The sequence below is a fragment of the Giraffa tippelskirchi genome, chromosome 11 (assembly GCF_054371585.1).
Source record: "Giraffa tippelskirchi isolate mGirTip1 chromosome 11, T2T-mGirTip1v1.2.pri, whole genome shotgun sequence".
Classification (NCBI taxonomy): domain Eukaryota; kingdom Metazoa; phylum Chordata; class Mammalia; order Artiodactyla; family Giraffidae; genus Giraffa; species Giraffa tippelskirchi.
The window spans coordinates 14,228,346-14,242,056 of NC_137285.1; the positions used below are offsets into that span (position 1 = coordinate 14,228,346).

The following is a 13,711-nucleotide window of genomic DNA, read 5'->3' on the forward strand; positions in this document are numbered from 1 at the left end:
TGGTCCCTACAGAGCGGCGGCTTCTTATTGGCTAAATCTTGAGAAGGGGGTGGGCAATCGTGTGCGTGCGGCCGGTGGATCTATGCCCGGGTCTTAGCGCCGGATCTGGCGACCTGAGAGAAAAACCTGAGGAGAGGCCGGAAGCACTCGGAAGTCAGGTGTTCCCCGGGCAGCGCGAGTGATTGGCTTGGAAGGACGTGAACGATGCCGCTGTGATTGCTGAATCGTCTGTGCAGGTAAAAAGAGAACGTTATTTCCCCCCCACCCCCGCCCCGGTATGGTCACTGTTATCTCCTGCCTTTGCAGTCCTAGGGCGTTTCGCGCTAAACGTTGGTTGCAAGAATGAAAAACGCCCACAGCATTGTATTCGAAGCGCACCTGCCTGCTTCCAATGCAAGTGATGCAGGAGATGCTCTCTTGCGTGCATTTCCGTGCAGTCATGTAACGGCCCGGGGGTGCAACTTAAAATCTCCCATACATTAAAAACTCTTGGGGAAATCCTTCTTAGGGATGGAGTGCGATGTATGAAGCAGAGGGTAAAAAAGGCATTTCAATCAGTCGTTTCAGAAGCATCCCACATGCAAACGTTTTATTCCAGAATTCGATATTGGAATATTTATGTACGGCCTGCTTCCAACACAGAACCTGAAGCCCCTTTGAAAGCAAGCGTCTGAAAATGGAATCTTGGGTATTTGATTTAGGAGGCTGTGGCAAATTTGTGGATGGAAACTTGGGATTTTTTTTTTTTTTTTAACAATAATTTGTTTGCGCCGGGTCTTAGTTGCAGCGTGCAGGATCTTCTATCTTTGTTGCTTGTGAGCTCTTAATTGCAGCAGTATGTGGGATCTAGATCCCTGACCAAGGATGGAACCTGGGCCCCCTGCATTGGGAGAACAGAGTCTTAGCCACTGGACCGCGAGGGAAGTCCTGAAACTTGGGATTCTGTATTTTATTTTCCCCAAGGATTTGGAGGTGATGAGGAATCATTGTGGGCGGAGGAGGCATTAAGGCAAGATTGCAGGTTCCTGAAATAGATTTATGGGATAAGTTCAGTTCAGTTCAATCGCTCACTTGTGTCTGACTCTTTGTGACCCCATGGTCTACAGCACGCCAGGCTTCCCTGTCCATCACCAACTCCCAGGGCTTGCTCAAACTCATATCCATCGAGTCAGTGATGCTATCCAGCCATCTCATCCTTTGTCATCCCCATCTTCCCCTGCCTTCAATCTTTGCAAGCATCATGGTCTTTTCCAATGAGTCAAGTGGCCAAAGTATTGGCGCTTCAGCTTCAGCATCAGTCCTTCCAATGAATATTCAGGACTGATTTCCTTTAGGATTGACTGGTTTGACCTCCTTGCAGTCCAGGGGACTTTCAAGAGTCTTCTCCAATACCACAGTTCAAAGCATCAATTCTTCAGTGCTGGACTTTCTTTATGGTCCAACTCTCACATCCATACATGACTACTGGAAAAACCATAGCCTTGACTAGACGGATCTTTGTCAGCAAAGTCATGTCTCTGCGTTTTAGTATGCTGTCTAGGTTTGTCATAGCTTTTCTTCCAAGGAACAAGCATCTTTGAATTTCATGGCTGCAGTCACTATCTGCAGTGATTTTGGAGCCCCCCCCCCCCGAATAAAGTCTCTCACTGTTTCCACTGTTTCCCCATCTATTTGCCATGAAGTGATGGGACTGGATGCCCTGATCTTAGTTTTCTGAATGTTGAGTTTTAAGCCAGCTTTTTCCCTCTCCTCTTTCACTTTAATCAAGAAGCTCTTTAGTTCTTCTTCGCTTTCTGCCATAAGGGTGCTGTCATATCTGAGGTTATTGCTCTTTCTCCCAGAAATCTTGATTTCAGCTTGTGCTTCATCCAGCCTGGCATTTCGCATGATGTACTCTGCATATAAGTTAAATAAGCAGAGTGGCAGTATGCAGTCTTGACATACTCCTTTTCCAATTTGGAACCAGTCCATTGTTCCGTGTCTGGTTCTAACTGTTGCTTCTTGACCAGTGTACAGATTTCTCAGGAGTCAGGTAAGGTGTTCTGGTATTCCCATCACTTTAAGAATTTTCCAGTTTGTTGTGATCCACACATTCCAAGACTTTAGCATAGTCAGTGAAGCCAAAGTAGATGTTTTTCTGGAATCCTCTTACTTTTTCTATGATCCAGCAGTTGGCAATTTGATCTGTGGTTCCTCTGCCTTTTCTAAATGCAGCTTGAATATCTGGAAGCTCTCAGTTCACATACTGCTGAAGCCTAGCTTGGAGAATTTTGAGCATTACTTTGCTAGCGTGTGAGATGACTACAATTATGGGATAAGCTTTCCTTCATATATGGATATGGTGCTACTGACCAGTTTTTTTTTTTTTGGCTGATTTTCCAAAAAGAAAGAAGGCTTCTCTGGTGAATTGTCTCTAATTAGCAGCCCTGATAACACCAGTACTGTTCCCTGAAGAAGACTGGTCAGGATCAAGTGATCACTCAACAGCCAATTATGGTGCCCTGAGCTAAGCCAGATATCATCTTTTGTTCTGGGACAAGAAAATATTTAAGGAAGCTAAACCTATTCATGTAAAGTCTCTGGATTTTATTTCTTCTCTAGGGTGAGAGGTCAGGGAGGGAACAAGGAATATAGAAAGAGGTAAAGTGAGAGATCCATTGATGTTTTACTTATTGAATAAATACTTGTTGAGTGCAGCTCTGTGCTAGGCAGCGTTCTACCTGTGGAAGTGGAAGGGCAAACCAGGCAGACAGATCCTTACTTTTGTGGCATTTACATTCTAATGGGGGACAGAGCATAAATAAATAAACAAACATGTAAATAACTGATCAGTGCAATGAAGATGATTGAACAGGGCAACATATGTTGGGTCAGGAGGGTGAGCAGAGAAGACCTCTAGGAGGAAGTGACATTTGACCTGAGGGAACTAGCCAGAAGGAAAAACATTCTGGGGAGAGGGAACAGCAAGTGCAAAGGCCCTGAGACAGGAACAAGCTGGCATCTTTGAAAAATGAAAAGACCAGTGTGATTGAAGGGGCTTGGTTAAAGGGAGGGTGGAGGCAGGTGAGGCTGGGGACAGGTGACGCCTGCAGGCCAGGAAAAGAACTTTGATTTTATTCTCATTGCAGTGGGTCACCTTTGGAGGCCCTAAAACATGTCTGTATTTCCCAATTAGGACTCAGAGTTTGACAATAGGGCAAAATATGTTCAGATCATAACTGTCCTCAGGAATCTCAATGAGGGATCAATGGGAGGCTAACAAGGGATAACAAGGCAACAGAACCATCTGCTTATAGCTCCCCTTGAAGCCCTAAGACTTCTTCTTAGGTTCAAGCCATTCCATGGACTAGTCACTTAAGTGTTCTGTGCCATCCAGGATTTGGACTCTCTGGTAAGCTCCTGTGACCCGTGTGTCCCTTTGGAGAGAAGGAAGAGGGAGAGATCTGCTTTCTCTGGAATCCAGTGGTCACATCCCCACCTGGAACCCTGAATGCCCACCTGAGGTGTCGTCAGCATGGAGTTCTGAAGTCCATGTGGTTTCTCACAGTGAACCAGGTGACGTGTCTGCATGGGAATTCACATCTTCATTACCACTTTACCAAATGTGAGGGCTGGAAGGAAGCTCTGGGTTCAGACACTCCACCCCTCTCCCTTTGAACCTATGGGGACTCTGAGGCCACCAAGAGGTTACTGATTTGTCCAGGGTCACACAGCAAATTAAGGGTGGCACCAGTCCAGGATCTGTGTCTCCCAAATGTCTGTCTGCTGCACCTCCTCCAGCACCTCTTTGCTTTATAGTTCACTTCTTTCTCCTTTCATGTGAAGACTTCCTCCACCTTCAAGTCTCATCCTCCTCATCCATGAATGACACTTTCCTCCTGGGACAGAATGTTGATTTAAGGGTTGAATGACATAACAGACTGAAACCCAGTTTGCAAAATGTCAGAAAGCTCTAGGGATATAAGATTTGAGTAGTACTTATTTATAGTTACCATGGCAATCTAGGCACTGGGAATGGTGGGAGACTCTGGTTCATGCCTGTGTTGACTTTTAGGTCTTAAGGAAAATGCAGAGACGCCACAGCAGCAACACAGAAAACGTTCCACCTGAAAGGTAGGCATCACTCTCATTCCCTCCAAGGCTCTGAGCTTCAGGTGGTCAGGACAACCCAAAACAGGATTGGATATTACCTGCTTCTCAGGGCTACTTGTCAGAAGGGCGGAGGAGATCTGATTGGAAGCTGCTTTGCACAAAGATAACCTCATATCCTCAACACACAACAGATTGCTGTTGCTCTTACGGTAATTCTCAAGCCTGTGCAGCCAGTGGTCCACTTGACTAACTGTATCAATGATTGCACCCAGGGGATTTTAATTTATAGAGAGGTGTCTGGGTGGGAACATGGAGAGGCTGATGACCTTGAAAGAAGATTTTTATTGCTTGCACTTCCCAAGAGAAGAGGGCATCCCATCCTACACAGGGCCACATGGGGAAGCACCAGGGTCAGCCAGGAGACAGAAAGGAGCAAAGGGAAAGCATAGGTCACAGCTTTTATTGTGTTTTCCACACAAAGTAAAGCAGGGCAGAGGAAACAGCTTAGCATTGACTAGTTTGAATAATGTTGATGGCCTCTAGGCTATAGGAGTGGTCTCTAGCTGTCTGGTACCTGGCCCTGGGTGATTTGAGGCGGAGGAAATATTGGCTGAGAATGTGAATTAGATAAAGGAAATGGTCAGGGATATAGGCTCTGGGTCACAGGGAAGCTGTAAACAAGTTTGGCCATTAGTTTGACCCTATAATGTGTGTGTGAAAGTGTTAGTCACTCACTTGTGTCTGCCTGTTTGTGACCCCAGTGACTGTAGCCTGCCAGGCTTCTCTATGTGTAGAGTTCTCCAGGCAAGAATACTGCAGTGGGTTGCCATTTCCTTCTCCAGGGGGATCTTCCTGACCCAGGGATCCAACCCAGATCTCCTGCATTGCATGCAGATTCTTTACCGTCTGAGCCACCAGGGAAGCCCCATAATGAGTAGATGCCAAATAGACAAATACAGAACCTAAGAAAACAACAGTTAAAACACTAATGAACTAGGATTTCTGTCTACTTAAGCCAAAAAGAGTACAGACCGTGGGGCCCTGTTCTCAGGTTGTGACAGTCTCCCAGCTCCAGCTCGCTCACCATGCTGGAACATACACCCAAGGAGCTGGCTACCAAGCTTTTCCTATTTCAAGTCCCCTGTGACTCTGAGGTTCACAGCAAAATCACAAAGTACTCACCAGTGCCAGTGTTGAGTTTTGCATGAAGCCTCCCTGTTCTCTGGGGAAAAACCCCTTTAGTCAGATAACCCTTTGACAAAATCCCACATCAGTCACTTCCCACTTTGGTGCCTTTGGCAAGCACCTTCACCTCTAGGCTTTAGTTTCCCCATCCATAAATGGCAGATAACAAAACTCAGGGTTGCTTGTGAATGAGTGAAAATACATACAGCACCCGGGATGTTTGATAACCTGCGCCTTTGGAGCTTTTTCCAGCCTCCAAAGACAGAACTGCTCTCTGCTTTCAAATGAATGGTGAGGTCTTTGGGGGAAGAGATGACACTGGAAAAATAATGGCCACTGTGACTCGCATACTTTCTTATGTCACCCTCGTATTAGCCGGTGGAAGTCAGGACAGTTTTTATCACCATTTTATAAGTGAGGAAACTGGGGCTCAGAGAAGGTAAGTAAGATACCTGAAGTCACACAGACAGGAAGTGGCAGGGCTGAGATTCAGGCCCCGGTCAATTTGACCTCTGCAAAGTATGTGCTTTGAGTCTCTACATTTCAGCTGTCTCCTATTTTGGTGGGTTCACTATCCTTCCAGGTTGCTCCACATTCTAGCCTTTAAGTGGTTAAGCTGGAAGCTCAGCCTCTGCTCCCCCAAGGATTATTCTTTCCCGTTTAGGCTGAAATCTCAACTGCATACTGGGGAAAGGCCCAGGGAAGGTAGGCCAGCTATAAAAAGGCCCTTGGTGGGTTGTTCCTTCCCTGGTTGTACTAGAGGTCCCCTGAGCCCAGTGAGCCCACAGTGCTGGTGAGCTCAAGGCGGGCAAGAGGTTTTCCAGGGCCCCTGGGATGGTGGGGGAAAGCATGGCCGCTGTGGGCACCTGCCAAGACTCCTGCTTTCTGAGTTCAGCTTCTTAAAGTGCAGAAAAAGCTGAAGGCCCCTTGAGGGTCATAGCCATGATGTTAGTTATTGTTATTATTATTATTATTATCTTTATCATCATCCCAAGCTCAAGAAACTAGGACCACACATTTCCTGGGCTTTTGGAGCTAGCAAGGATGGGCCATGGGAGGTGGGGGAATAGGTAGCCATCTTCAAGTTCCCTCCCTTGCCCAGGCATAATGTTGGTGGTTTATAATAACTTACCCCTGGGTCAAGTTTGTAAGGCTGGAGAAGCCAGCCCCAAGATTTCTGCAGATCACTATCTCCCCTGCCGGGTTTCACAGATGTTCTCCAAGATGTGAGTAGGTTTTCTGTGGAGGAAAATAAACCCATGATCAGATAAGTTTGGGAAACACTAGGTTTAAAGAAAGTTAAGTTTTTCAATTGCAGGCCTTCTCAGAGCCTTTAGTGTACTTATTCATTCATTCTTTCAAATAATATTTATTGAGCATGTTCTATGTGCCAGGTGCATTGTGCTGGCAATCCAATGGAGGGCAGACAGTCATGGTCTTTAATCTTATGCAGCAGGGCCCAGTCTGAAGTACCTTTCTCAGTGCTGAATACATGTTATAATCACCTGAGGGCTCTGAGGGAATAGAGGTGCTGTGGCCCAACCCCAGAGACTTTTTTTTTATGTTAGAATTAATATTATAACTTTAATGAATTTGTATACTGCTAAGTGTTTCTTTTTCACTGATTGGACCTTATCTAGCTGTTTCATCTTCTAATGTCCTAAGCACCTGCTGTGGTCTAGGCCACTGACTTGGCACTGAGAATAAAGAAGTGAATCAGATACAGTGTGTGGCCTCAGGAGCTTACAGTCTAGTAGAAGAACAGGCCATGTAAACAAATCAGTGTACTGTGTTGTAGCTTGTGGTATATTGTCCAACCCCAAAGATTTTTGATTCAGTTGGTCAACACTAGGTCCAAGCCCTATATTTTTCAAAAACCCCCCTGAATGATTATAATGTACACGCAGGGCTGAGAGTCACAGGTAAGGAGTAAAATAACTATGATCAGTCCCATACAGAGGAGGTTAGGGGGCAGTGAGGACAGAGAGCAAGGAGACTGTCATTGTCTGGGAGGTGGGCAAAGCTCCACCAAGCAAGAGAGATTTTTAGCTGAAATTTGATGGATCAGCATAGGTTACCTGGTGGGAGCAGGTAGGGGTAGGGGCCAGCCAGGAAAGGGGCTGGGCTTGGCAAAGGCCCTCCAGTAGGAAGCGCTTGGGTAGTGAGAAAAGGGCACACGATGAGATCGGAGTTCAGGGCCAGATAATCCAGGCTGTCCGGCAAGTTCATCTCCCTGAGACGGAGTCTGTGTGCTGTGCTGTGCTAAGAGACTCAGTTTCTTTATCTATAAAATGGGAATGATATTAGTCCCTATCTATGGGATTTATCTGAGACTGCAAGAAGGCATTTAGAATGGGAAGCCCTTTTAGTGGGATAGTGAAATAATTGAATGTATGTTGGGGTTTTTTTTAATTCACCTTGTTCTCTGAGTGGGGGATAGTTTATATAAGGTCAAGTGTGAAGGCAGTGTAAAACCTTCCTTGGAGCCTCCCTCAGGGGCCATTTGGTGCCTGGATGATAGCGGCCGTGCATTTATTAAGCACCTACTGTATGCCCTGGATTGTGGAGTCGAGAGGATGAGTGGAACTCAGCTCTCACTTGAAGTAAACTCGGGGTGTTTTTGGTATACTGAAGGGGTTTGTGGAGGTGCCTTGGGGGCCCTCTTCTGGGGTGAGAGGAGGAGGAGAAGGTGGCTCTTTGCCCCTCCCACTGACACAGCACATTAAACTAATCAGCTCCACCTGTTCTGTAGACTGATTCCATTTGAATAGGACAAGTCCAAGAGAAGACATGACATCCAGGGCTCTGGGGCCTGGTGTTTATGGGAAAGGGCACCCAGTTCAAGGCTCTCCATTCTTGGAAGAATAATTCTAGGCTCTCTGCTCCTCTGGCAGTGGCTCTGAAAGAGCATCAGCATCCTTTATCTGATTTCAATACAAGAGGCTGTGCTTGGAACTAGAAATGGCAGTTGGCCCTGGAGGTTTTGCATAGGGATAGAGATAAGAGTTCCCATTTACTTAGTGTCAGATATATTGAAAGGGGTATTCTAAATTTGATCCCCAGAAATTCTAGGCATGAACGGTGTTTATATCCATTTTCCAGGTGAGAAAACTGAGTGTAGGCTTGTTAAGACCCTCAGGAAGGGTGGAGCTAGGGTTCACATGTGGGCTTCTCCAATTAAGTCTTCTTCTCATTACTCTCTGCTGCCCTCCAAATATCAGCTGTAACCAAGGTGGATCCACTTGGGAACTGGGAATCATTCAACTTGGAGATGACAGAGCCAGGGGAACCTGAGTTCCTGAGGTTATTCTCGAATCGTAGGACCCACTGCTCCCTTTTCAGTGAAGTAAAGTGGTTAAGAAAGCAGACTCCAGAGGTAGCCTTCTGGGTTTGAATCTCCCTGTACCACCCCTTACCAGCTGTGTGACTTTAGACAAGTTACTCTTTTCTGTGCCTCAGTTTCTTGATCTATAAGATGGGGGTATTATTAGTACCTAATTCACAGGGTTGATAGGAAGACTTAATGAGTTAATGTAATGAAAAGCACTTGGAAAAAGTATCTGGCACATAGTAAATTTTCAAGAAAGATTATAACCCTATTGCTATTATTACTTGTATTAATTTGCGAGGGCTGGCCATGACAAGGTGTCATAGACTAGGTGGCTTAAACGATAGAAATTTATTTTCTCACAGTTCTGGAGGCTGGAAGTCCAAGGTCAGGGAGTCAGTAGGGTTAGTTTATTCTGAGGCCTCTCTTGGTGGCTTGCAGATGGCCACCTCCTCCGTGTGTCATCATATCATCCACCCTCTCTTGTGTCTGTGTCCAGATTTCCTCTTGTAAGGACAAAAGTCATATTGGATTAAAGTGTCAGTCGCTCAGTCGTGTCTGACTCTTTGCAACCCCATGGACTGTAGACCGCCAGGCTCCTCTGTCTATGGGATTTCCCAGGCAAGAATGCTGGAGTGGGTTGCCATGCCCTTCTCCAGGGGATCTTCCCCACTCAGGGATCAAACCCCAGTCTCCTGCATTGCAGGCAGATTCTTTACCATCTGAGCCACCAGGGAACCTGGACAAGGGCTGACCATAATAATCTCCTTTTAACTTAATCACCTCTGCAAAAACCCTTCTTCAAAAACAGTCGCATGCTGAGGTACTGGGGGTTAGGGTGTCAATGTATGATTTCCCCGGGGGAGGGGGCACAATTCAACCCATGACATTATTGATACTGTCATTTGCCCCCCACCCTCCATTGCCTGACTTGGTGGGACTTCTTTCTCCTTTCTGGTCCAGAAATCGCAGCCAAGCGCTCAGCTCCGAAGCGAGTGTGGACGAAGGCGGCGTCTTTGAGAGTCTGAAGGTGGAAGCGGCCTCCCCACCAGCGCTCTTCTCAGGCTTATCCGGCCTCCCAGCAGGCAGCCTCCCCACCACCCCCTTCCCGTCCAGCCTGGTCCTGGGGGCCGCAGCGGGCGGTGGGGACGTGTTCCTCCAGATGCCGGCATCCAGGGAGGAAGGCGGGGGCCGCGGTGAGGGGGGTGCCTACCACCACCATCGCCAGCCCCACCACCACTTCCACCACGGCAGCCACCGTGGGGGCTCCCTGCTGCAGCACGTGGGTGGGGACCACCGCTCACACTCAGACGAGGGGGGCGATGAGCAGCCCGGGACACCTGCCCCAGCCTTGTCTGAGCTGAAGGCCGTGATCTGCTGGCTCCAGAAAGGGCTCCCCTTCATCCTCATCCTCCTGGCCAAATTGTGCTTCCAGCATAAGCTCGGTGAGTGTGGGAGGGATGCGGGGGTCAATGCCTGCCACTTCACCCAAGGGGTCGGGGGTCTCCATCCCAAGTGCCAAGGGCAGGTAGTAGAGGTCCTCATGGTGCAAAGTCCTTAAGAGGCCAGGATTCCGCTTCAGACCTGGGTTCAAATCCTGGTCAACTAGCTGTGTGATTTGGGGCAAGGCACTTACCTTCTCTGAGCCTCAGTTTCCTCATCTGTCCAGCGAGGATTATGATAGAAACTTCCTCAGCTGGTTGGGTGACTTGAAGGCATCGAGGAGTTCAGACTGCTCCAGTCTGAACCTGAGTTCTGCCCCTTCCTAGCTGTGTGATGCTGGGGATGTTATTTAACATCTCTGTGCTTTAGTCCCATCATCTATAAAATGGGGGTTAAAATTACTATTACAGGGGTCCTCAACCTCCAGGCCATGGAACAGTACCTCCTGTCAGCTCAGTAGCGGCATTAGATTGGAAGTAAAGTACATAATAAATGTAATGTGCTTGAATCACCCTGAAACCATTCCCCCCATCCCTGACCTGTTGAAAAATTATCTTCCATGAAGTCAGTCCCTGGTACTAGAAAGGTTGGGGACAGCTGTATACTATTTCATATGCTATTATATAGGTATTGTAGATACACATATACTATAATGGTATGTTACAGGTACTATTATATGTACAGCTTCTGCCTTCATAAGATTGAGTAAGGTTAAATGAGTAAACACCTGGTAAGCCCTTAGGTCAGTGCCTGGCAGAGAATAAGTGCTGTGCAAGTGTAGATGATTATCTTTATTACATTCATTATTAGTACCTGTAAAATATTTAACGTGGAACCCTGCACATAGCAAGTGCTCAAAAAATACAACCTATTATTATTCAGAAGTAAGATAATGATTCATGAAGTACTTAGCATAGAACCTGACACACACTTAACATTCAATAAACATGGTCTCTTGTCCACTGTTATTTATTTCTGTTAGTGGTATTAGATCATGATGTTGCTGTGCCCTGGAAAGTTTTAGGCTATTGTTTTTATCTTATGGTAGAAATTACAGTACAAATTATCTCATAGCCTAGTACATCCCACAAGAAATATCTAGAAGAGATTAGGCCATCATTTGTGTTTTATTAGCCCCTTTCTGGTATGTTCCAGCTGACCCAGGTCACTCCTTCCTTTTCGGGATGCTACCATATCAGTCCCTTCCTTTTTTTTTTCTTTTTGACCAATTAAAAAATGGTGGGTTTTTTTTGTTTTTTTATAACCTGTGTATGCACTGGGTTCTGAGCCCTTCAGCACCTCCTTCCAGGTCTAGCTCCAGCTGGATTAGGGCTCCTGTGGCAGTGGTGCCAGTCCCCTCCTTGGGTGCCTGAACCCTTTCCCCAGGTGCTGTGCACAAAGCCTCAAGCGGGAAGTTCTGCCCCTTGCTTCTAAACTTTGCAAGCTACTGAGCCTCAACCTTTGCATGCCCCCCTTTTTTCCTAATGTAGGTAAAGATTATACTGTACACCTGCACCTTTTCATGAAAGAAAGTGAAAGTGCTAGTCACTCAGTCAAGTCTGACTCTTTGCAACCCCATGGTATAGCCCACCAACTCCTCTGTCCATGGGACTCTCCAGGCGAGAATAGTGGAGTGAGTTGCCATGCCCTTCTCCACCTTCCTTTTTATTCCTAGAAATAGAAGCTGGCCTGTTTCTTCTTACTCTGAATTCCAACAAACTCACCACCAAGTTTTATTCCCAAGTTTGGTCATATTCTTTCTTAGTTTTCAGGTTTGTTCATTTGATCAAAGTGTATAAGAAGGGATTGTGGGGTTACTGATTTTGATTTTATATGTTTTCAGTAAAGCAACTCATCTTTTATAAAGTAGATCTGGAAGCATGCATGGAATACATGTACTATTTAAAAAGTAAAAGTGAACTGCAAGCATGGGAAATTCTGTACATTGTGTAAAAGCAGAATCCTGTCCACAAGGAACAAAATGTAGGATTTGAAAATCCCTGTTCAGGGAGAATTCTGATCGTAGCTCAGCAAATTGTGGAATAAAACCTCGTTCTTTTTCTCCCCTCTCCAAAGGTCATGTTTTCCTGTCAGCTAGGAATTCTTTTCCCTTTTAACATGAAACTTCCATTTCTTATGGTGCTGTGGTCTTTTGCTACATATGCTTTTATTACAAATAACATGCCTCAGATTCTTTTTGAAAATAGAAATACTTTGGCTACCTGATGCAAAGAGCCAGCTCATTGGAAAAGACCCTGATGCTAGGAAAGATTGAAGGCAAAAGGAGAAGGGGCCGGCAGAGGATGAGATGGTTAGATAGCATCACTGACTCAGTGGAAATGAATCTGAGCCAACTCCCAGAGTTAGTGAAGAATGGGGAAGGCTGGCATGCTGCAATCCCTGGGGTCACAAAGAGTCAGACATGACTTCGTGACTGAACAACGACAACAACAAACTGCTTAGAGATTGTGCACTGTAAGCAGTATCCCTCCTTGAGTCCAGTTCTGTTATTATTCTGTTTTACAGAGGAGGAAACTGGGCTCAGAGAGGTGCAGTGACTAGTCCAGGCTCACACAGAGAGGAGGTGGCAGAGCTGAGATTTGAACCCAGATCTTACCAGACTGCACAGCCCATGCTAACTGGTCCTATAAAATACCCTCCCCCACAGTGGCCTCAATCCCATCCCTAAGCCAGAGGCCTCGCAGTTCCCAGAAATATACATGGCAGCCCAAATGCCACAGAGATGGGATTTTCTCTCTCCTTTGTGGTTAGTGTGTTGACTCTGAGGGGAGCAGGTTTGTGTCCTGTGTCCCTAGGAAGCCAGGCCAGGCCTGAAGCATCTAAGTGGGTGGTCTTGGCCCCTCCTCTGCCCTGTAGGCATTGCCGTGTGCATCGGAATGGCCAGCACCTTCGCCTATGCCAACTCCACGCTCCGGGAACAGGTCTCTCTAAAGGTGAGTCACCTGGCAAATCAACCTCCCAGTGCTGCTGTAACAAATGACCACAAACTCAGTGGCTTAAAACCACACAAATGGGCTCCTCATGGTTCTATAGGTCAGAGGTCTGAAGTGGGTCCCTCTAACCTAAGATCAAGGTGTCCACAGGACTGTCTTCCTTCTGGAGGGTTCGGTGGACAGTCTCTTTCCTCGCCTTTTCCTAGAAGTCACTCACATTTGTTGGCTCCAGGCCCCTTCTCCTCCTTTGAGCCACCCACATTGCATCTCTGTGAACATCCTTCCATAGACACATCCCCCTCTGACTCTGCTCTTCTGTCTCTCTCTTCCACTTTTAGGGGCCCTTGTGATTATTTGGACCAAACCCCCGGATAATCCAGGAAACTCTCCCCAACACAGAGTCAGCTGATAGCGATCTTAATTCCACCTGCAACCTTTATCACCGTGGAACCAAACAGATTCACAGGCTGCAGGAATTAGGACAGGAACACCTTTGGGAGTCATTCTTCTGCCTCCTACCCTGGCAGGTCCCCAAATGTGCCATCCTTCTCCCTTCCAAGAGCAGCCTCTCCTCTCATGCCCCTAGCCCAGTCCCCTTACCCTCCTGACATTCAGTCAGTTAACTCATTTCCTACCCACCCTCATGGTTAAGGCCATCCCAGTGGCACTTCTGTGTGGCTGTGCAGTTTTCACCACTATCATCCCCAGT

The 13,711-nt window shown here is 46.7% G+C and overlaps 1 protein-coding gene across 1 annotated transcript in view; it reads left to right on the forward strand.

Moving 5' to 3' along the window:
* The first annotated feature begins 29 nt into the window (after positions 1-29).
* Positions 30-13,711, forward strand: part of RNFT2 (ring finger protein, transmembrane 2) — a 61,378-nt gene continuing 47,696 nt past the window's right edge. Inside the window, exons 1-5 of the mRNA XM_081539703.1 lie at positions 30-236; positions 3,377-3,555; positions 4,055-4,113; positions 9,569-10,050; positions 12,926-13,002. Coding sequence (XP_081395829.1) covers positions 3,532-3,555; positions 4,055-4,113; positions 9,569-10,050; positions 12,926-13,002 — 642 coding nt within the window. The 5' untranslated portion in view covers positions 30-236; positions 3,377-3,531. The remainder of the gene's footprint in view (positions 237-3,376; positions 3,556-4,054; positions 4,114-9,568; positions 10,051-12,925; positions 13,003-13,711) is intronic.